Source organism: Mus caroli, unplaced genomic scaffold (assembly GCF_978045245.1).
Source record: "Mus caroli unplaced genomic scaffold, Mus_caroli_1 scaffold_19, whole genome shotgun sequence".
In the NCBI taxonomy this organism is placed as follows: Eukaryota; Metazoa; Chordata; class Mammalia; order Rodentia; family Muridae; genus Mus; species Mus caroli.
The window spans coordinates 86999520-87024572 of record NW_028227274.1 but is presented as its reverse complement, the minus strand read 5'-3'; the positions used below and the strand labels follow the sequence as shown (position 1 = coordinate 87024572).

Below are 25053 nucleotides of genomic sequence, written 5' to 3'. Positions count from 1 at the left end.
GGGAAAACAAAATTATCTATTCTCAAGAAAATGTCTGTGACTAGACAAGGGGTCAGAGGTTTAAAAGCACACAGGGCACAGGTTAAGAGTTCCATAGGACACAGTTTGATTCCAGCACTCAAGCCAGGCAGCTCACAACTGCCTTTAACTCCAGCTCTAAAGGGATCCAGTATCTCTCTGGACTCCATGGGCACCAACAAATAGATACATAAATGTATATACCCCTCATTAAAAATGAATAAAATAGTTTTTTATAGATTTTCTCAGGCTAGAGAAATGGCTCAACAGGTAAGAGCACTTGCCGTTCTTACAGAGGACTGGTGTTCACTTGCTAGAATCCACACAGTGACTCACTACCATCCTAACTCCAGTACCAAGTGATCTAACACCAGGCACAGGTGAGGTACACAGAAATATGTACAGACAAAACACCCATACATATAGAATAAAATATATAAAATTTTTAAAATAAATTAGTTAAATCAAAAAGACTGTTCTTCCTATGTTCTTGAACACTCTTCATCACTACTTGACTTTAAACTTCCTCTTCTCAGTGAGGCGAAATGTATCCACTGTTAACTACATAAAGGAACAGTGTTCCACTGAATAAGAGGGGAAGAAAAAGAGGATATTCACACCAATGATGGTCAAGAAAAGGGCTCCTTTTAGCTTTCACAAGTAACATCACAAACTAAATAAGATTAAAGCACCCCAGGAAAGCAGCTTAGAACTTTGCACGCTCACTTTTACACATGGATTGGTTCTCCAGGGTAATAATGACACAGAGCCACCTTCCTTCCGGTCTCTAGTTCTGTTTCAGATTCATGTATTTACTACATTCTCCTAGGATGCTTCCTTTAATTTTTTTTTTAATTCAAAAGATTACATTGTACTCACGAAGGTTTTTTTACTAGCAAAAGTCGTAGCACAGACTTCAGCCAGGTAGTGCAGGGGAGAGCGCCTTCTCCTGCCTCAGAGCTCACTTTGCTTAGAAGGAGAATGCAGTTGCCTAAGGGATCTTCTGTATCAGCATAGCCCTAAGAATTGTTTTGTAAGAGAAATTATCATTTAGCTTTACTCATATTAAGTTTTCAACCTGAAAAATAATAGTAACTATACAACATGTCATGCCAATTCATTAATTCCTTTCAAGTCAATTGAATAACAGAGCTTCTTTTGAAAATAGCATATATGAGATTAGGAGCTGAAATAAAACTGAATTAAAAGTAAAATAAAATTTAAAATATTTTAAGGAAAATATGCTGATATGTCTGTTTTCCAAGATCTGAGCAGTAGCACCTCCATACTTGAGACACTTGACAGTTCTTTAGCCCTCTTCAAACAGAACAAAGGAGAGCTATAGGAACTCCATATGGAAAACTACACCAGTGAGCTTCAAGGGCTAAAACCTGTGTCCTTTGGAAACACATAACCATCATCCATAGGAAGCTGTAGTCTGTCTCCAGTGAATTACAGCTATTTCTTCTACATAATTTTTATATCAAGTAACACAATGCAGTGTAGATCATATAAAAATGAGGATAGGGAATGTTTCTGAAGCTCATTCTTAGATGTCATAAAAGCTTTAACTGAGAACTTGACACAACCTAGAGTCATCAGAGAAGAAAGCCTGAATCAAAGGACCACATAGACCACATCTGCCTGTAGGTATGTATGTGGGGATTGTCTCGATTGTTAACTGATGCAGGAGGGCCCAGTCCACTGTGGGTAGCACTAGTCCTAGACAGCTGAGCATGAGCATGAGCTACCCAGAGTGAGCTGTAGGAAGCCAACTCTAAGATGGTGCCTGTTTCCAGTGTGCCTTTGTCATAAACAACACCACTGTGCAGGCATAAGCCCCAGTCTGGCGCCAACCCCTCCCAAGAGGGTACATGCTAATTAGGTGACAGCGGTTCAACCTATCCCAGGAGGACACGAAGCCTTTCCCTGTGCTGGGGTGCTTATAAGCAGACCTCCCTAAGTGCCCGGAGTCCCCATAGCAGCATTGAGGCGTTCCTGCAATAAAGGCTGTTGAGAAGAATCCGACCGTGTTGTGTCTTCCTTGCCGGCCCAGGTGGGTGCAACAGTGAGCCACACATCAGCAGTCCTACATGGTTTCTGCTTGAGTTCCTGCCCTGGCTTATTCTTGATGTTGGGCTGGAACCTGGAAGTGTTAGCCAAAAACCCTTCCCTCCCTTAAGTTGCTTTTGGTCATGACGCTTGTTATAGCAACAAAATAAAACTGGAAAGGAAAATGTGGAAGGTAAAGATAGATAAAACTCATTTTTTTCTTCATGGCACTTGGCAAGAGCTTTCCCTACATTCTGATCGTTTCTTTCAAGTGGCTCGGCTGCAGATTATTCCTTTCTTGGGCAAACCACTTGAACCCTTAAGAAACCCAATGAGATTTTTCAGACTCGAGTATCTTATCACATAACAGCACACTTAAATAGGATCATATTTAACACATTCAAAACAATTACATTTTTGAATGTGAACTTTTGACCGTGGAAACAATATATTTTATAGTAATTTGACAGTTGTTCAGTTTCTAAAGATAAAGATAATTATGTACTTAGAACCAAACAAACCTGGGACTAGAGATATGATTCAGCTGTAATCAATACTTCTTACTGAAGTTCAGTTCCTAGCACTCACATCAGGCAGCTCATAACGAACTATCACTTTAATTCCAAGTGATCTGGCACCTCTTTCCAGTCTCCATGCATACCCACACATACATGGCATACACTCATACAAACACATATACACATAAATAAAATTAATTAAAATAAATAAATAAGGTTGTGGGTCCTAGCTCTCTACCTTTCCATCCAAGGGAAATGGAAACCTAAACTTTCCTCATTCAATGCCAAAAAGGACTGCTTAAGAAAGTCTTGTACTTACAAGCTCATTATTCAAAGTATTACTCTAATTAAATACATGCACAAATAGAATTCATGAGGCAAGCTAATTATGCAGTGTTTGTTTAACAAGGACTACTGGCTTTGCCTCAAAGTCTTTATAAAAGGTTGAACTATATTTTGCACAGTCAATACTTTCTGACCTCCCACCCAGGTATGTAAAGCATACACAGGCAAATTCGCTATCCTTGTTTAACCTTCTGCCAGGAACAAGATAGCCACACACTTCCTGCTCACTTATCCTCAGTGCCTTCACAGCGCTACTTCATTTTTCTCACAATATGACAGTTCTGCTGTTTGCATTCTTTTAAATCACAGACAACCAGCCAAAGATAAATGGTATCATAAAAAATGAATTGCACAGAGTACCTGTAGCACTGGAATGACAGGAGCAAGAGATTCGATAAACTTGTTCCAGGTCAGAGCTGTCATCATCAATCGTCCCTGAAGCAGATACAGCAGAATGGCCTTGGCAGCAGCATTCACCTGCTCAACAAGAGACACAGCCAAGCTATGAGATGTCCCACCAGGTCCCCTCACAGACCTGTTTATAAAATCTGAAAAGGTGAAAAATCAACCTCTCTTTCTTAAAGCGTTCCTCTCTCCATATATCATCAATGTTCTGGTACTAATGAATTTGCTCCCTTACTAATTTCTATTACTGTACCCCATCAATAAATCTGAAATAACAACTATTCTGTAGGTCCCTACATATAAAAGGTAATCATAAGTAAACTGTTGATCTGATTTGATGAGATCAAGCACATTCTGTATTTTGGTTCACTCATCTTCTTTAACATCTTTTTATATAAATAATAACAGAACTGAACAAATATACCAAATGTACATGTCCCTTGTTCTCACCAAGCTGTTCAGTTTTATTAGAGCATTTCTTTGACTTGGTAGAGTAATCTTTTGTCCATATTTTTAAACATATTATACCTCATTTTTGGATTCTTGAATACCAAATGCAGAGATTTCATACAGAACTTTTGGATGAAGCAGAAAATGAATTCCACTACAAAGTGAAGACACAGGTTTAGTGACATTATGGACACCTAAACATTCCTGTAAAATAATACAAATATTTTGAAATTAGTAAATAGTATTTCTAAGAGTACTCTTTCTTCTGTTTGTAATTTGTTTCCACTGTTAGTTTTCACATCATTAAAAGGTTATTTATCTAGTAAGATTTTTCTACCCAACTGTTCAAGTTTATATGGGCTATATAATGTTCAATGAGTAGTCTTCAGAAATAAAAAACAATCATAACTTTCAAAGTCAACAGATATAAAAGACATGACAAAACTCTAAAACTCTACCCTAATGTGTGACTTGATTTACTGCAGCTTGAGAAAGAAAAACAAAATTCAAATAAAAAAAAAAAAAAGGAAGGAAGAAGGAAAGGAGAGAGGGAAGGAGGGAGAGAGTGGTGTGTATTGAGAATATATGAAGCATACAAAAGAAAGAAACATAAACCCTTTCTCAATTATAAAGGAAAATGTTTTCCTAGAACCTGTTCAATGTGAGAGAGAAAAATAGTGGTCAGAAATATTGAGAGTATGTAAACCCAGTAAGTGGAAGCACACGGAATACTGAGTCGCAAACCTAAACTTTTATATTGCAAATTACTCTCTTCTTACAACTAGTAACAATTCACAGGTCAAAATACATACATGTGATCTCACATACTTATATGCATATAATTTTTTTAACTATTAACTTAATGCTAAAATAAGTACTCCAAACTCTTGGGAGCTAGGGCTTCAATCTTAATGAAGAAAAATAGCTGTCACTTCCTTAAGACACACACAATTCTGAGCTTCCATTTATTCATCCATAAACGTAATAATTCCTTCTACAAGCCTTCTATGGCCATCTCCTAAATGGTACTACCCAAATTACAGCTTTAAAAATCATCTCAGATGGCCATAGTGCCATCTGAGCACCATGGATTAAAAATCCTAACACTGGGAATTAACAACCTTGGTTTGGTAAAAAAAGAGATTCAACCTAAATTCATCATTAAGCAAAAGGAAGTAAATCCCAACTTAAAACAGTAAAGATGAATTAACTAAATAGATCTCACATCCTTCAGAAAAACCAAACACTGGGCAAAAAAAAAAAAAAAATGTATAATATGAAACTATATGCAGACAAACCAAGCAATAATACGTTTTATTTATAAAGGCATGAGTCTCCAGTAAACATATATTCTACATGGATGGAAAGAGTCACCTACAGCAAGAGTAGCTGAGGTGTCTGTGTCACTGCGGTATTTTTATTAATGTGAAAACAGATCATAATTAAGAATGGCAGAACACAAACACTTGACACACCCAATCAGACTTACTGGAGTTGTTAGATTTATAATGCAACCTTCCCAGAGCTGACTAATGACTACCATCTACTTATGGAATACAGTTCTTAGAGCTAATACAAAAACAGCAGAAGAAAAATTCCACCTTCACAATCTCCAGGCAGCACTGGTAAGTCTCCACCTTCACCTGTGGCAATGGGTGAGACAGCATATGGAGAAACACCTTCTGACTCTCTCCTTGGAGTAATGGACTAGCCTGTGCAGATTTCCAGCTGGAAGAAAGGAAAAACAGCCAAGACATACGAGGTCAGCAATTTACTAAGCAAAGGACTACAAAGCATGTTGGAAAAGATCTCCTCCTACTCTAGTTCCTTTGAGTGACATCTATCTTGAATAAACTAGACTGGCATGAATTCAGGCAAAAAAAAAAAATTCTTTCTAAAGGAATAGAGAAAAAAATTATACAAAAAGAAAACATACTTAAAAACTCACACCTGCAGCCAGGCATGGTGACACATGCCTCCAAGTCCAGCACTCAGGGAACAGGGGTAGGCACTAAGTTCTACCCTCGACATAGGAAGTTCCAGGCTACCCAAAGCTGCCTAGTGAGAACTCATACAAAAATAATAAATCAAATTGTTATTAAAAAATAATCCAGTGAAATAGCTCCATGGATAGAGGTACTTGTTACACAAATCTGATGACCTGAGTTCAACTCCCAGGTCCTCCTATAGACAGAGTGAATCTACTCCTCAAAACAGTCTTCCTGGCTTCACACACCGTGGTATGTGCACCCATATTACACAGACATGCATATTAGTAAAAAAGTAAATAAAACTAAAACTCAAAAGTGAGTTTGTCATATTATGGAGTTTATTATAGGAATCTGTCCCAATATCTTAATATAAAATAACTAGTGCATAATGCTTTCTAAAAATCCACTTAAGAAAATTAATAATTTTATAAAACTTATAAAAAGAAATCTTAAACTTAGGTAATTATTTCTATCAACTTTAATTTTTTTTTTTTTTTGAGATTGGGTCTTACTAGGCAGTGAGTGATGACTTTAAGTGCAAGTGAGTCTCCTGCTTCTGTTTCCTGAGCACCAGGCCTGTAAGTGTGAACCAGCACCTTTGACTATTAATAACTAATAACTGAGTAGTTGACAAACATGGTTACAAATGCACACAAATCCAGGAACTACTCATTTTCACTATGGGCATGACACTGTTAAATTGCCTCTGGGACAAAGTTTGGAGCTAAGACGAAAGGATGGACCATCCAGAGACTGCCCCACCCGGGAGTCCATCCCATAATCAGCCACCAAACGCAGACACGATTGCATACACCAGCAAGATTTTGCTGAAAGGACCCTGATATAGCTGTCTCGTATGAGGCTTTGCCAGTGCCTGGCATATACAGAAGTGGATGCTCACAGTCATCTATAGGATGGAACACAGGGCCCCCATTGGAGGAGCTAGAGAAAGTACTCAAGAGGTGAAGGGATCTGCAATCCTATAGGTGGAACAACAATATGAACTAATTAGTCTCTAGCTGCATATGAATCAGAAGATGGCCTAGTCGGCCATCATTGGGAAGAGAGGCCCCTTGGTCTAGCAAACTTTATATGCCCCAGTACAGGGGAAAGCCAGGGCCAAGAAGTGGGAGAGGGTGGGTAGGGGAGCAGGGCAGGGGGAGGGTATAGGGGACTTTTGGGATAGCATTTGGAATGTAAATGAAGAAAATATCTAACAAAAAAATAAAAGAAAAAAAAGAAAAAAATTGTCTCTGGAATAAAGCAGCTAACTAGTTTAATGCAGCTATACAATTTAATGAACTAATACAATTTAATAGTGAGATCCATAAAGCGATTTAAATTAAAATAGAAAATGTGTAAGGTATGTTCCATTTATATATTTTTTATTTTTTATTTTTTGTACATTGGTGCTTTGACTGCATGGGTCTGTGTGAGGGTGTCAGATCCCCTGGAATAGGAGTTACAGGTAGTTGTGTGCTGCCTTGTGGGTTCTAGAAATTGAACCTGGGTCCTCTGGAAGAGCACCAGTGCTCTTAATCACTGAGCCATCTCTCCAGCCCCTAGCTTCATTTATATTACTCCTAAGTTTACACACCCATTTTCATGCTTATTACTTTCCAAAGTTTGTACATGCATGCTCCACATCCAATGCCCACACATGCACACACACACACTGCCCTATATTAATACTGTCAACACTTAAAAAGGAATTATTACATCTTTGAACAGATGCAGATGAATTCCTTTATTAGGGGAGAATGCTGATGATAAGAAAAGCTACGCAAGGCTTGGTCCGCCAGCTCCACTAATTCTAGAAGATTCTTTTCTCCCTGCAATAAAAAAGAAAAAGGATAGGAAATATAAAATTCATATTGGATAAAATTCTCATAGTTAACTAAGTACTTTCAGGAAATTAAACCATTGAGAGACCCTATTCACATTTGTTTAAGTCCACTTTCTAACAAATCAATCTAAAAATATCAATCCAGAAGGCAGTATAGGGGAAATCCTAGTGAAATGTCACCTGAGACTGTCCCTTATTTGGGTTTCCTTTGCTCACCTGTGGCTTCTGTGACTAAAAGATTGGTGTATTTTGATACCTACCATCCTAACAAGCTCTTGAAACAAGAAGGCATCTATATATGCACAGTCAAAAGACTCCAGAATGCACAAAAAATAATAAATATTAAATATACTTAAAGATGCAATTTAAAATTATAAAAGAAGAAACTGGAAGCCAGTGGCATCAAGAAGTGACAAAAGCATTGGCCAGGCCAAGTAGCTCAGGCCTTCATCCCAGATACTGAGGAGGGTCAAGGGGGGGTCAAGTATAAGGCCCACCAGGACTACAAAATAAACTCAAGTCAACAAAAGGGCTGGAGGCTTAGTTCAGCTTTAGCAGTGAAGTGCTTACCTAACAAATAAGAGGCCTGAGCTTCTATCCCCAGCATGGGGGAATGTGTTAACAGAGCAAGAAGAAAAAGAAAAAATGTATAGTGAATAAAGAAAAATTATAAACATGAAGTTCAGCAATACTTCAAAAGAAAATAAGAATTGTGTGCTTACTCTTCAGGGTCCATTTTGATACTCAGATGCTACATATACCTCTACTCAAGGCATTGCCATCTCTGGAACCCATCTCTGGGATCCACTAGCCTTTCAGTATAATATGTTATATTTCAATAGTAAGTAGTTTAAATGAGATAAATGGTAATAATTACTGCTTCAATACTATCCCTCAAGATACCCACTATCTTACAAAAAATAACTCAAGACTGTAATTAACAGCTACAAAAATATCAGGTTCTTCATGAAGACATGTAGTAAATGTCATAAAAGATTACAACAAAATTTTATCTATGAGTCTCTAAGCGTGCATTAACATACCTCTCATAATTCTGATGAAATCAGTCATCACTCAGTTCCCAAAATGTGAGACATTGATACAAGTACTTGCTCTTATGTGTAAGACAGAATAGTTATAAGTTTCTAAAACGGCTAATTCTATGAGAATACACTATTCAGAACCCTAATGTGCCGGTGTTACCTTTGTACAAATTATATCTTTATTTTAATCAGACTAGAGACTACTCCAGTCAAAATGTATGATATTTTTATCACATATCAACAACCAATTCACTTGTTGTATACCTATCAGTTGGAACTCTGTAAGTTAGATTTTCTAGACACTTCAGGAAAAAGATTTAAGGGATTATTTTTAAAATATTTTACCTCTTTCCCCACATCAGATAGGAAGTTACAGGTGCATTCAATTGAATAAACAGCCTCTGCAGTTCGCTTATAAATGCTGTAATTTTCAGAATCCAGCTGTTCCAAATAAGCCACAACTGTGTCATGAATCTCTGGATATTCCAAAGAAATAGGCATGTCCAAGGAGACAAAAAATAATGCTGCTGACATGGACTCTGGCAAAAACTCACTCGCCTTGATGAAGAAAAAAATTTTAAGTTAATATTTTCTAATATTTGTTTTAAAAAAACTGTATACTATAATGTTAGTGGAGCCTATCTTATTAATTCTCTATCAAAAATCTATGGGGTTTTTTCACAAGAAAGTTGTATGTTCCATCACATCAACATATCATGTTTTCTTCAATTCAATTTCTCTCTGCCCAAAATGTCTCAAGTCCAAATATGGCCTCCTTGTCCCAGTCTGGGAGATTGGTTACTTTCATCCTCTTAGACCCAGAATTACTCTCCCTCTAGTTGCTGTCTCTTGTTTACACCTTTTCTATGAAGTAAAGAATGAAGCCAACACACTCCTGAGGACAGAAACACTTTCTCTGACATATATAAGCATGCAATGCAGGGATTAATAACGACACATGAAACAGTACAACACTAATTCAACTCCAACTTAATTTATTTGAGCAGAAATTGATTTGTGTTCTCCTTTAAAGAATTCAACATAACATTTCAAATCATTTCAGAAAACTTACAGAAGGCAGACCTATTCTATTGTTTTACATTAAAATATATTTTATAATCAAAGTCAATGAATCTAAAACTAGAACTAATCCTAATTATTATAGTTCCCTGGTAAGATTCTACGTATTAATTAAAAAATAAAATGTAGTTTAGTCAAAGTTAAAGAAAAATCATTCAACAGGCTTAATATTGTCTTTATTTCTGAAAGTAATCATGACTTATTTCATTGACATCCTATTTTAACAATAATCATCAACTGCCTGAAAGTCTAATATTAAGATATAAATCAGTTAAGCAATAATGCCCTTAAAAGAGTTGCCAGTAAAGATCAAAAAAGACAAAGAAATCAAATTTTAGGTTAAAACCACTGAAAAACTAAGACATGTAAGAGAGCAGCTATAAGAAAGTCATGAGACCCTCACTGTTTTGTTAGTAATGTTCTTACTGAAAAAGAAAGAGAGAAAAACTATATATCTGCTCACCTACAAATCACTCAACAAATATTAACTGAACCTCCTCTCTGCAGCTCTGTGTGCCAGGCACTATACCAGATCCTGAGGACATAGCAGAAAGCAAAACAAAATCTCTGCTTCATTGGAAGCTGACATTCCACAGAAGAAGGAAGAAAGTAAATACTACATTCACAAGATGTCAGATGTGGTTAGAAGTACTAATAAAAAAATAAATCAGGATAAGAAAGATAAAGAAACATTATATGGCATGGATAACAGAAGTGCTACTACTTTAAAACAATAAAGCATCTCTGTAAGGTGACATCAGAGTTTCCTAGTTTACATTCTATTGCTGTGATAAACACCATGACGAAATCTAATTTAGGAAGGAATGGGTTTGTTTGGCTTACCAGTTATATCTATCACCAAAGAAAACCCAGGCAGGAACTCAAGGCAAGAACCTGAAGGCAGAAACTGAAGCAGAAACCAACAATAAATCTTACTTAATAGCTCGATTTCTGCGCCTTGCTCAGTTTCATTCCTTTACACCTCAGGACCACCTGCCCAAAGATAGCATGGTCCACTTACTAGGCTCTCCCACACAATTATCTGTCAAAAAAATGCCACCTCAGACTTGCCCATAGGCCACTCTGATGGAGGCAGTTCTTCAATGAAGGCTTCCTCTTACATGATGCTCCTATACAATAAATGACCTGATGCAGAGCCTGGCCCAAGTATGGATAGAATGACATGGTGATATAGCTCCTGCCCCTGAGAGGGCACAATGTGAGCCTCCACGAGTATCCATGGCTGCTGTGGGAGTAAGGATTGTTTGTATAATAATGTTCATATTTTCACATTCCTCTGAGGTAATGTCCTCCCTGTTAATGTTAATTAATCCATGCTCACAGCCATCCATTCGACTGAGCACAGGGTCCCCAATGGAGAAGCTAGAGAAAGGACCCAAGGAGCTGAAGGGGTTTGTAGACCCATAGGAGGAACAACAATATGAACCAACCAATACCCCCAGAGCTCCCAGGGACTAAACACCAACCAAAGGGTACACATGGAAGGACCCCTGTCTCCAACCACATATGTAACAGAGGATGGCCTTGTGGGACATCAATGGGAGAAGAGGCCCTTGGTCTTATGAAGGCTCGATACCCCAATGTAGGGGAATGCCAGGACAGGGAAGCAGGAGTGGGTGGGTTAGTGGGGGAGGAGGGATGGGATAGGGGAGTTTTTGGAGGGGAAATGAGGAAAGGGGATAAAATTTGCAATGACGTAATGAAAACATCTAATCAAAAATCAAAAATAAATAAATAAATGAGAATGTAGTGAATAGGAAGTTTGCAATGGCAAAACAGTCTCCAGAAATGCTCTAAATAAAAGAATCATGGAACAAATGTAATCATCTAAAACTTAATGGGAGAACCAATGTTTTACAAAAATAATTATTATTATAGGACATAAACTGAAAGTCAATAATATCAATGCAACAGTCAAAAACCTACCACCAACCAAAGAGCGAGCACAGGATGGACCTAGACACCCTGCACATATGTAACAGGGGCTGTTCCTGAATCTATTGCCTGGCTGCCTGCAGATCCCATTCCCCTAACAGGGACAATTTGTACCTTATACTGCAGTAAATTGATGTGGTGGGTTGGAAGGTATAGTGTATAGATAGGTGAAGAAAGGAATTGGAGGAAAAACTGTGTGAGGGTGGTATTGAAGGGGAGAGAGGTCCTGATAGTGGGATGTAAAGTAAAATAAATAAAATTAAATAAAAATAAAGAAAATCAGGGAAACATGGAAAAAATAACTGAATTGGTATATAAATTAAAAAACTGGGCTTTTGGTCTGAAGGAAATGAGCTAGCAAAAAAGATAGCAGTTCTTTTTTAGATTTTTATTCTCTACAGAACTGTCTGGAGAGCAACACAGCTTTTCAAGAACTATTTCTTAACAGGATTTCTGACTTGGTCATAAGATCCAATAATTTTTTATAGCAGCTTTCCTGACTTTGGTCAGAAAAGCCATAAGCTATCTTGTCTATATAGCTTTTAGAATTTTAACTAGCAGAGAGAGCTGTCTCTACCAGAGAGTTTTTAGAATAGCAAGAAAAAGCTGTCTAGAGCAGAGCAGAACACATTGGGGGGGGGGGGCAGAGAGAGAGAGAGAGAGAGAGAGAGAGAGAGAGAGAGCAAGCAGAGTCTGGAAAGCCACCTCAGCAGAACCTAGGCTGCCAGCTTGGACCCACAATTTGACTTCAAGTCATTCTTTTTGCTGTTCCTAGACACCCCTTCTCTCAGAAGCCCTCTCCAAAGTGAGACTGGTCCTTGGCAACCTGGACCAGTCAGGAAACATAGATATCCAGAAGGAAAGCAGTCAAAAAAAAAGGAGGGGGGGAGAGAGAGAGAGAGAGAGAGAGAGAGAGAGAGAGAGAGAGAGAGAGAGAGAGAGAGAGAGAGAGAGAGAGAGAGAGAGACTCCAAATAGGTCATTATAAATAGTGCTGAGGGATGGAAATAGGGAAAGAAGAACCAGATCAATTAAGACTTTGATCTTTCTTAAGGATTTGCTCACAGATGGAAGCCCTTGGCAGAATACAAGCAAGCATTAGTCTGACTAGTCTGCAGAGAATACAGAGTAAAACAAAGGTAAAGAGAGAGAGACCAAGGAAGAGTTCACTGCAATTACACAGACCAAACAGGACATTGGGTTCAACTCAGGTACTTAACACTGGAGAAACTATACTTAAGGACTAGAACCGTTTGCCTAAAAAATTAACATGTGGAAAATGAAGATACTATTTACTGAAATAACAAAGACTATGTGGAGAAAACACTTATGAAGCAAAGAATTAGGTCTGAGGTAGGGAGTTAGAGATACCACTATCCAAGTAAAGGTACTGAAACGGAACAGTAGAGATATAGAACATATATTTGACATGAAACATGATACATGTGAATGTCTTGCCTGTAAACATACATCCTGGGATCATAAACAAATAAATCATATTTAAAGATCACATAAAGAGAGGTGTTTCATGAGGTCAGTCTTCTACATTTGAAAGACAAAGGAAAATACAGAAAAACAAATAAAGGAGAATTGGTGACTTGGACACACTGTACTGAAATAATATAACTTAGAGGGTCTAACTCCATGGTAACTACAATTTAGTGTTAGGGTTTGAAATCACTGAAGGAAGGCCCCAGACTCAAATAGTATGCAAAAACAAAGAGCGTTTAATCTGCAGAAATAACCAGCATGCAGGGATCACCACCACTTCAAAAAGGTGACCTAGACAAAGACACTAATGGGACTCCTATTAAATCCTTTCTGATGTCAAAAACTGCAATGAGAATTCTGCCAGTCTTCAAGTGTCACTAGTTAATTACTTCTAAGATAGCAAACATGCATCTAAAACCTAGAGCACATTCCAAAAGGTTGTAAAAACCTCTAGCCAAAGGTCATAAAAACGGAACTAAGGATTTACTATAGGTGCAAGGACAGAAGATAAAATATTGAATAGGTTTATCTATACAAAACTTCAAGTATAACTTAGTTATGGTCTTTAACTCACCAGGAACCTGTACTGCTAGTAACAAATGATGAATGCTTAGCCAGATAATTACTCTTAGTAGATACGCATGTAGACATCCTCTATCATAAACCTTTTATCCAATTTATGACCTGAATTTATGTGCAAACTTGTGGTAGAATTTTTACCATGTGATCATGCCCTCTGAAAGATGTACAAGTGCTGAGAACAAAGAGCAGAGACAGGCCTCCCTCCCCTTTCTCTTCCCAGGACTTCAACCAAGAGGTGAGCAGTTCCTGCAGAGATTAGCCCATTCTAAGATAAGATTATCTCCCATTCATGTGGCTATCTTTAGGCTGTTCCTCTTGTCTTGCTCCAGGACTTTGGAGTCTGCTGCTGGAGCAAATGGTTTATGGCCTAGTTTCTGAGTAGAAACAAAATGGGATGAAAAGGCCCCTTCATTAGTTTTAAAGGTCAATGCCTAACTCTAGTGAGAAAAATAACTGGGTTTGAATTCAGCATTAAGCAGAGAACAGAGTATATAGTACTTGATCAATATTCATTTCCTTCCTTTCCCCTTTTCCCTCAAAGAAGAATTTGACATTTTCACTATGCATATTTGTATCTGAAACGCTATTATATCAACAACTCAAAACATTATTCTAAGATCCTAAATTTAATTCTTGCATGGCACAGCATTATCTAAGAATTTAATAGAAAGGAGACCTCTGGGTTGGCAATTTAATCAATAGTAGAGTGTTTGCTAGCAAGCACAAGGCCCTTTGTCTCCAGCAATAGAAGGTGTCAAGTACAAGAAATTCATCCCCTTGGGCCCTACCCTGATTAATCAGAATATGGAAGATAGGATTATCAAGATCTCTAGGAGATCTGTTTTCACACTACAAAATGTACTGATCTGAATCATTCAGTCAGCACCAACAATAATGAGAACTTACATACATCATTAAACACCAGAGCCTTGGAGTGTGAAGTCCTCCTCACTTTTACTTCTGCTTCCAAGTATATTCCTAGAATACACTTGGATCTTGGGTTCTGCTTCTTCTGGTTCAGGCTAGTATTTTCAACTCTTCCCCTACACCTCCTAAATATTTACCCAAGTAAAATAACCTTCATTTTATTTCCCAATCAGTTCACTACCAATCAAAAGTATTTTCATGAGATTACTAACATTTTAACCAAATATGAATACTCTACAAAGTTATTTTCAATCAAAAAACAAAAACAAAAAAAACAATCAATTGCAAAGGAAAACCCCTTGAACATGGCTCACATTGCCTTCCAGTTGTTGATGTCTCTTCACAGGCAGAGGGTGGCAAAACCTCACATTTCAACACAACGGAGAAATGAGCAGTAGAACAGTATTTCTGTTAAGATGCCATTTTAAAGTACTTCATTAATTGAACCTATAAACACATTAACCACAATTTCCTACAATGCCTAAAACTGATCTAGTGAAGTGTAAATTAGAACATACAAATGTACTACTAAAAAGTTACAGATACTGATTTATCTTCAGAAAAAAAGAACAATGAAAAATTATCTTTGTTCAAAGTTAACAAAACAACAAAAGAACACTGGACATATTATACATACACTATACATACACACAGTCTACAAATACACATGCACAAGTTTTCAGTTCAGGTGATAGATCTTGTCTATAAACATTAATCTGAGGAGAGTAGACAAGTAGATGGCTTTAAGAATCACAAATAGTTATATTTGTGAGATAGATAGATATTCCATATAGATTTGTGATAGTTCATGAGGGCCAAGGCCAGTCCCTAGGATTCTACATTTTACTTTTTCACAATGCAAAATGTATGTTTTAAATTTAAAACTTAATTTTCTCCAAAATGTCCTCGCAATACACTGCAGCTCTTAAATATCAATAGAAAATAGAATTGAGACTATATTCTCCACAAAATTCTAGAAATAAAACTAAAGATGGTTAATAACTAAGGGTAATAAAAGAGCACAGAAAGTAGTTCTCTACTGTAGATCTGTTAAGATCTCTCCTATGCCTTCTGTGGTGACACAATTTTTCCAAAATGTCTCTTGACTCTAAAGAAACTCAACTTTTAGAGATTTTGCCATCAAGTGCATGATGTGCCTTGAGAAAATTTAAGACTGCATACTCAACATGCTATCCTACTCAGCCTGTTTAACCTACTTTGAACAAGTATAACCAACCTTACTATGCCCTGCACTTTTCATGCAATCAGCTTGTACAAGGTAAGCTAAATGAGTTTTAGTCTTAAATTACATACTTTTGCATTCTCCTGACCCAGAATGGTGTGTGTGTGTTTGTTTATGCACGTACATATGCACACTATGATAATCATTTGATGAAAGCAACCAATATGTTGAAATGCATAATATAGGTATTAGAAATAACCTGTGTTTATTGATAACAACTGTTTGCAGTGTCAAGGTGCTATTCAGGGTCAGTAACTTACTCTCTTGTAATAAATTCTTATTCCTTTCTCATATTGTTTATTTTTACTGTTCAATAAATAAAGAAAAAAGCCTTTTATAGAACAATCATGACAAACATCAGACATAGACACACACATACACATACACAAATACAAACATCTGACACAGACACAACTCACAGGCAAAAGATACCGGCACACACAACAGAGAGGTGACAGATAATAGACCAGTAACTACAAATCACAAACAGGCAGAGGACACAATGGAGAGTTCAAATTTGGACTCACTCGGGAACACTAATCCAAGAGGATGCTGCTTTGTTTTCATTTCCAAATGGAATATTGATACACTAAGGATATCTTTAATGCATAACTGATACACTCTCATTAAAGTAGGCCAACTGTTTTAATAATAACTACACTATAGAATACCTGTACATGAATGATGTGTGACATTTTATCATTAACAGTCAAATTTAGAGAAATATTTTAAATGGCCTAATTAAGCTATCATTGCTGAATTAGTGCATAATTTCAGAAGTAGTGTTTAGCCATAAATAAAAGAAATACTAGCTCTACGTACAACCACTGTAGAGGAATTTTAATCCATCAACATGGCTGCTCTGGCAAAGGATCATATCCAAAGACCTAGGACTATGTGATCAAGCTGGAATAAAGACATACTCTCGGTACATAACTTTAAGATAAAATTCTCACCAAATTGCTCTGCTTGACCTCAAACTGAATCTCTCAATTTATTTGAATCTTTTGGCTCCTTCTTATTCTGTGGCTTCAACTGCCTCTGCTGACCTGCATTGAATGTCGTGAACTCACAAATGGACTCAACTCCACTACACTTGCAGAAGGAAGAAGGCCATGTTTGAAAGTGACATCTAATTGAGGGACAGAATTAGAGGAAGATTTGACAGAATGAGTCAGAGATAGGATACACCCAACTTTCAAAAGGACAGCACAGGAAAGAGAAGGTATTTAAGAGCAGCAGCAAGGGAGAGAAAGAGGGGGTGGGGGTGGGGTAGCTGGGAGACAATGCAGTGAGTGCAATGCAGTGCAGTGGAGTTGAGTTCATTTGTGAGTTCATGACATTCAGTGCAGGTCAGCAGAGGCAGTTGAAGCCAGAAAATAAGAAGGAGCCAAAAGATTCAAATAAATTAAGAGATTCAGTTTGAGGCCAAGCAGAGCAATTCAGTGAGAAGCAAAGAAAAACACAGATTGAAATAGTCAGCTTAGTTTAAGCCAAAAGAGTTGAGTTGAACCAGCCAGCTAGAGTTCAGAAAGAACTAGAAAAGGTGAGCTTATTCAGCAGTAAGCCTCTGAAAGGACAATTATCCTGGAGAATAAAAGCAACATTTACATTTCATTTTTCAGCTTCTCAAAAGTACTTCTTTTTAACAATTTTCCCACATAAGATCACAATTATATTTTGCATGTCCAATTCTTCTCACCTATTCTCCAGTAAAAATGATAAAACTTGCAGAATTGCAAGATATTTTTAATATACCTATAATAAAATTATACTTTAAATGCTCATTTTGATCCAGTATTGCAATACAGACATGATCTAAACTTTGAGTAAATACTTGGCATAGTATTACTCCCTAAAACTTAAGAAAAAATTATCCTCAACTTAATTTCCAGAAGAAATCCTTTATAAATTATGGAACATTTTTATGGTAAAATATTAGTATCCATTAAAATTTATGAAGTACCAAATTAAGTAAAAAATGTGTATTAGATAATAATAAATCATAAAAACACATTTTTATAAATAATCTCAATTTGATTATGAAAAAAACTCAAGCTAATTTGAAGTCATAAATAAATTGCTACTCTTCTTTGTATATTAAAGTGTTCTCTAAGAGCTCATTTTATATTCCAAATTAAAAAAAAAAAACTTTAAAAAGAAAGGACTGGGTAAAATAGCAAAGTAGATTTCACAAAAGCACTAAAAACTATACCAGAAGAATAATATCAAGGGTAGAAAAGTAGCTTTGCAAAGAAATATGTCAATCACATAAAGAACTTTCAAAAGACATAAAAAAAATGCTAAAACTTGAACACACATAATTAGCTCAAACCATCAATATAGCTTAGACACTAAAACAAACATCCAAGTATCAAATATTAACCATACAAGTTAATTGGGTGTTTTTAAGATTTTATTTTTACTCATGTGTGTTTGTGTGTGCAAACATAAGTGCACACACACATGTGGGTACCTGTAGAGTCATATCCCTTTGAGCTGAAGTTATAGACGCTTGTGAGTTGCCCAACATGGGAGCTGGGAAGCCAACTCAACTCTGCTGTAAAAGAAGTAAGCATTTTTAAGCCCTGAGTCATCTTTCTAACTTCTAAATATCAGGATACTTCATACTACCTGTCTTAGTCAAGGTTTCTATTCCTGCACAAACATCATGACCAAGAAGCAAGTTGGGAGGAAAGGGTTTATTCAGCTTACATGTCCACATTGCTATTGATCACCAAAGGAAGTCAGGACTGGAATTCACACAGGGCAGGAAGAGTTGCTGATACAGAGGCCATGGAGGGATGTTCTTTACTGGCTTGCTCCTACTGGCTTGCTCAGCCGGCTCTTATAGAACCCAAGACTACCAGCCCAGTGATGGTCCTACCCACAAGGGGTCCTTCCCTCCTTGATCACTAATTGAGAAAATGCCTTCCAGCTGGATCTCATGAAGGCATTTTCCCAACTGAAGCTCTTTTCTCTGTGATAACTCCAGCCTGTGTCAAGTTGACACAAAACTAGCCAGTACACTACCAAACATACAATTTTTTTAAATTCTTTTGGTAAGCTGATAAAATAAAATACCAGCTAATTATACTGCTGGTAAAAGGTGAAAATGAAAGAAAATCTTCAAGATAGATGTGTGACCAAAATAAATAAATAAATAAATAAATAAATAAATAAATCACTGAAGGTATCAAGGTATATAGCATGCAACTGAAAGTACGGCATGTATAAAAAATAGAACATTACTAAAAAAACAACTTGATCAACACCTGGATGCTAAGGCACTGCTTGCCTGTTTTGAAATGTCAAGCAAGAGAAAATAGATGACACTTAGCAAATGCTAACCAGGATATAATTTCCGAAAGGCTGAATACTGTGTTTTATATATGCCAAGGAATTTGGGAAATAGGGGTAAGTAACAAACTCTATCTATCTGTAAAGAAACAATAGATGACCTTGCCAGGAATAAGCATCAAGAGCTATGCTCCTTACTCGCAGAGATAAGAACATGGGTGTATCTGTAATGACACCCATTCAATTTAAAGGTCTAGCAATTATATAGGTATACATATGTATATGTCTGTGTCTATATATATGAGGTATTTATAAGGCCTGCTGCATGCTTAGTAGAAGTAAAACTTGATAAGGCAAAAGGAGTTAGAATCAAAGGCATGACCATGTAACCCCAAACTTATTAAAGTAATGAAACCAGGAGGTGAAGACATGTCTCACTGGTCCAGAGCACTTGTTCTTGCAGAGGACCAACCAAGGTTCATTTCCTAGTACCTGAATGGCAGCTCATAACTATCTGTACCTCCTACTTCAAGGAATCTGATATCCTCTGCTGACCTCCATGGGTACCAGACACACACACACACGGTGCTCATATACACATACAGATAAAACACTCACACATAAAACAAATTGAAATTTTTTAATGAAATCATGCAAGTCAAAAATGTAAATACATATATTAGGTAATAGTAAGCTTTAGATTAAGTTCTGTGAGACAAGTTCTAATTCAGTCCTACATCCAGTTTCTAATACTACTAGTATTAGAATACTACTAGTCAACTACTATGAATGAATTAATTATTGATTAGGTAAACAAATGAAGGAATATATATATGAATGTAGAAAGCTCAAATACATTTAACATATGCAAAAGTAAAAATTCATTTCTATCAAATGATTTGCCAAAATTGTTCAAGGTGCTACATCTCTCTTCAATTCACTACACTGTGGGGAACAGAGGAAGCCATGAGTAAATAAGGGGATGAAATCCTGAATGAATGTCTATTGTTGACAGGGGCACAGACCCATGAGAATGTCAGTCTTCCCAGCCAGGCTCAGAGAACTAGCAAAACCTTCTTCAGATCCAAGTATGCATATTTAGGAAAGATTGTCTATTGTGCAGGAAATAGCAAACACAGCTTACTCTCAGATGGCTAAGCTAAGCTAAGATGGCTTACAAGCTAAGACTGCATCCCCACAGAGAGACATCACACCCAGACCAGCTAAACAACCCTCCTTTTTCAGCTATATAAAATAAACATGCCTCCTCACATTAAGTTTTCAAGTTGCTCTTGGTATCATGTCTCCAGCTTATCTATACATGTAACTGTCCTATCTTTATTCCTTTATCACCCCAACAGGTCTCCAGGATGGATTTGTGCAGGTCAGAGAGAAGAATGTAAAGAAAGAGGAAGGAGGAGGATGGTAGAAGCAGTGAAAGGAAGTGCATGTCTAAGTGCTAGGAGTAAAAATGGGACAAGCAGAACCAAGAAAGAAGCAGTTCTGTTTGTACTTTAGAACTCTGAAAGAGATTTTTCTGGCAGTGTTCTCCTTATGAATGAGCTGTCCAAATGGATTATATTCATCTCCCAAACTATCAGGCTTCTTTAGGGATTTCAGAATTCCACGAATTTGAGTTTGGTGTAGTGAAATACTTTGTAGTCACTGTTGATCTTCCTACACTGAAATAGTCCCTGGGCTTCCAGCTAACCTACCAAGATCTATGTTTAGGACTTCCTTTCCCAGGTACAGAAGTAGTCAGAGGCAGTGGGCTCTCTTGTGCTCAGGCTTGATCTCTGGCAACAGCAAGCTGCTCTTGACCTTGAGCTAAAGCAGGACAACCCAGCCAGTCTCCTCCCCACTCTAGGCCCTTGTCTTTGAGGCTAGGATCAGAGGAGGCATATGCCTCCAGGCTGGGAACTACCTCAGGAAACACTCTGGTCTTTCCTCTTGGTAGACAAGGCCAGCAGCAGCTGTTAGTAGTAGGGCTCTTGCAAGCAGCCCTGAGAAGGGGCCTGCTGGAAGGGAAGGATCTAGTATCTAGCAAGATAATCAATCACCCAGGCCAGAGGCCTGGTTTGAGATCACACAGAACTGCCACTGAACCAGAAGTCAAGCTGCATCAAAAGCATTTAAGAAACAAAAAAGAGGGAGTTGTGAGAAGTGGAGGAAGCCTTGGGCAAATAATGTGAGGGGCAGATAACTTCCTGAATATTTATTATTGACAGGAGCGGAGCCATGTCTAGGACCCCAGTGCCTCAACCACACTGAGACTGGCAAAGCCTTTTCCAGGGGAAACTCAAAGAGAACTTGCAAAGCCTTCCTCTGATCTGGTGCAGTGTATCCAGAAATTATCAAGCATGGTTTCCTCTTCCAGTATGACTACAACCTGAGATTGCTCCCTTACAGAGACTGTAGTGATAGGACTGAGAATGGTCCCCAGAAGCTCATATACTTATAGATCCAGGTTGGTGGACTGTTTAAGAAAGATAAGAAGGTGTGGCCTTGTAGAAGGAAGTGTGCCTCTGGGGGTGGGGTGCAAAGATTTCAAAATGCCATGCCAAGCCAAGTTCAGTCTGTCTATCTCTCCATCTATCTCTCTGTCTCTGTTTCTCTGTCTGTCTCTGTCTCTGTCTCTCTGACTGCTGTTGGTGGATCAGATATAAGCTCTCAGCTACTTCTCCATTGCCATGCCTGCCTGCTGCCATGCTCTCTACCATGACAGTCAATGACTCACCCGCTGAAACTGTAAGCAAGCCCTAGATTAAATGCTTTCTTATTTAAGCTGCCTTGGTCATGATGTCTCTTCACAACTATAGAACAGTAACTAAGACAGAGACCTCTAATCAAGATTAGCTATATCTACCTCCTTGTTCAGCTGTATACACTAAACCCACCTCCTTGATACAAATGTATAAAATAAATACACTTAGTTTATTGGCTGCTGCAGTCATGGTGTGTCTACATCACAGCAAATGGCCTAAATGACTACAGCTTTTCTATACATCAGTCTGTGTGTCTGTCCTTTCTTCACTCTCTCTTCACACTAGTCAGGTTTCCAAGGTCAAGCCTTGCAGGACGCAGTGCTATTCCATATACATTTTGAAAACATTCTAAAGCAGAATACATCTTTACACCATTAAATAGTCACTTACTTAAATTTTTCAGTAAATTGTAAGCACCCAGCCTTCTCTCCCTTACCTTTTCAACAGGGAGAAGAAGTTGCAACAGTCGAACCGTGAACAGTGAGATGCTGACAAAGGCCATTCTGTGGTGCACTAGTACAGCCTCGGCTTGCTCCAAGCTAAAACTGGTTTTACGGTAGCACATGGTTTCTCCAAGGGACCCCAACACTTGGAGCAGTTTCTCTTTCTGAAAGCATTCAAACAAGACAAAAATAAACAAAACAATCAATTCTGCATGTAAATATACAAATGTCATCAAGAACAAATACTATCATTAACAAACCAACACGAAAATTTACTCCTTGAAGCAAAAAGAGCCAACATCTTGTGATAACAGAGTGTACAAAGGAACAGAGGTGCATTGACGTTGTACAGGGAAGCCACCAGAATTTAGTGAGAAATCCTAACCAAGAATAACAAAAACAATAAAACACAAAAGCTCAGAGGGTTATAAATTCCTCCCAGTTTCCACTACCTAATTCTCCAAATTGGAGCAGAGATACATGTGGACCTTGCTTCAAATGTGTACCAAGCTTAGTATGTGCTAAATACAATTGCAAATATAATGGGGTAGAGGAAGTAATTTAATAGAAATATTCTCAAATCGACCCAAATGTTTATTAAATAATAAAACAGAAACCAACTAACTAAAAAAAAAATTGTCAAATTATGTCAACTTTCTTCTCTAAGGTTGTTTAAAAAAGAAATATTTGACCATTATAAATTTCCACGTAACTTACCACTGAACCAGGAAACTGTATCTTTTATACTGAAAAGTAAATGTAACATAAAAGAATGATATAAAGCATACAGAAACTGACTTGCCAAGTCATGACAATATAGACCAAAATGTATTCTGGGTATGCTGACATCCTCTCCAAACTAGTTGGTTCTTAGAAGAACAGCTTCCATCAGAAAGTACAGCAGAACAATGACAGCTCACTTTGGCGGTCTCACTCCCAACACAGGACACATAAACACAGCTATGGAAAACCTGCAGACTGAGAACACTGGCCACTCAATGCTAGGTGCTTGGTAACTTGGAAGCAGTGAATCATGAGACAAAAAAGGATGCTTCTTGGTGAGCTACAGAGACAGCAGCAACACACAGAGCAAACCGGAACAAAATAAAGGACAAGGGGAGCTGGGAGTCATCTAAAGAAAGGCCCAGCTCCCGGCTCTTTGACCTGATGGCCATGTGTACAGGAAAAAATTAGGACCTCTTTTTATATGCAAAGTAGAATGGGGTACTCTAAGAAAATAGAACTTGGCAAGTGCTTATCAATAAATTTCATTTTAACAACAGTAATTTTTTTTCTTTTTACTTCAAGTGACTAAAAGTAGTCACATTTAGGGGAAGATTCATTATGCTGTGCTTAACAAAACTGAGTTAAGAATGTTAGATATGACTGAACTATTTAGATCTAGAAATATGAGTATATATCCTCAAGTACTTCATTTCTAAAGTGATAATATATTGTGTTACTTATTTAATATATTAACAGCATTCCATCTTTTATCTTAATGTTTGTCAAAGTAGGAACATAAATTTCAGTTTTCTTGCTTCTTTTAACACTGAAGAAAATAGCTTTTATCAAGGAGGTATTTATTTTTAAGTAAATTATATGTAATTTCAAGCACTGATAGTTGACCTAGCATTTCTTATGAACCAAATGGTACTTATATAACAGATTTAACCTTTACAGTTAAAAAAATTTTTTTCTTTGAGTCACAAAAGATCAGCAGCCAAGAGTAAAAAGTGAATGACTAACTTTCTCAGATAAATGTTCTGGCCAAGAATTTTCGAGTTAATTTAAGACACAACTGATAATCTATTCCTCACATTTCTAAGGATAAAATCACTTGCTGAAAACCTTCAATATGTGAGGAGGAAAAAAAATCTCCTTTTTAAAGTACTATGAAGGAGTATAACTTTAAAGAAAAAATAAAATGAAGAATAATTTTATCAGAGACTAGGGATGTAACTCAGTTGGTTGTATTATTGTTCAGCATACAGGAAGCTCTAAATTTAGTGCATTGGCAAGGTGGATCATGCCTGTGATCTCAGCATGTGGAAAGTGGAAGCAAGGGGAGCAGAGGTTCAAGATCACCTCTGGCTACACAGCAAACTGGAGGACAGCCTGGGATATACGGGAGTCTGTCTCAAAAACATAAAACAAATAAACAAGAACTACTATCACAAATTGAAGGACTTAAAAACATATTATACCCATTGTATGTCATTTATTTATCTTTTCAAGATACATGTATCACTAAAAAGATAACACCGTAGGTATTTGCATACATAGTACTATTATAGTTAGAAACCTAATGACCTCCAAAGTCTAAATGTTAAAGGCTTGGTGTCCAGGGTGAAGCTATCAGGAAGTAGAGCCCAGTGGAATATCCTTAGGTCACTGGAAGCTCTCATTTGAAGAGGCCTCTTCTCCTTTCTTTGTGCTTCTTGACTATGAAGCACGCAGACTGACATCATACATAGACTACCACTGTTATCCACCACTGAGTCCACTTAGTATTAATCTGTAAAATCCAACACCCTGAGTAAAATAACCCTCTTCCCTTAACAAGTTAATTGTCTCGAATATTCATTATAGCATCAAG

General features: G+C 37.4%; 1 protein-coding gene across 2 annotated transcripts in view; it reads right to left on the bottom strand.

The window, feature by feature from the left end:
* Positions 1 to 25053, bottom strand: part of Rttn (rotatin) — a 155401-nt gene that overhangs the window by 110339 nt on the left and 20009 nt on the right. For both annotated transcript variants that reach the window (XR_015046039.1, XM_021150514.2), the window contains exons 11-17: positions 22448 to 22618; positions 9014 to 9226; positions 7499 to 7611; positions 5390 to 5516; positions 3867 to 3992; positions 3294 to 3410; positions 898 to 1037 (exon numbers count right to left, since the gene is read on the bottom strand). Coding sequence is in view for 1 of the 2 variants with exons in the window: in XM_021150514.2 (XP_021006173.1) it covers positions 898 to 1037; positions 3294 to 3410; positions 3867 to 3992; positions 5390 to 5516; positions 7499 to 7611; positions 9014 to 9226; positions 22448 to 22618 (1007 nt within the window). In the remaining variant the exon portion in view is untranslated. The remainder of the gene's footprint in view (positions 1 to 897; positions 1038 to 3293; positions 3411 to 3866; positions 3993 to 5389; positions 5517 to 7498; positions 7612 to 9013; positions 9227 to 22447; positions 22619 to 25053) is intronic.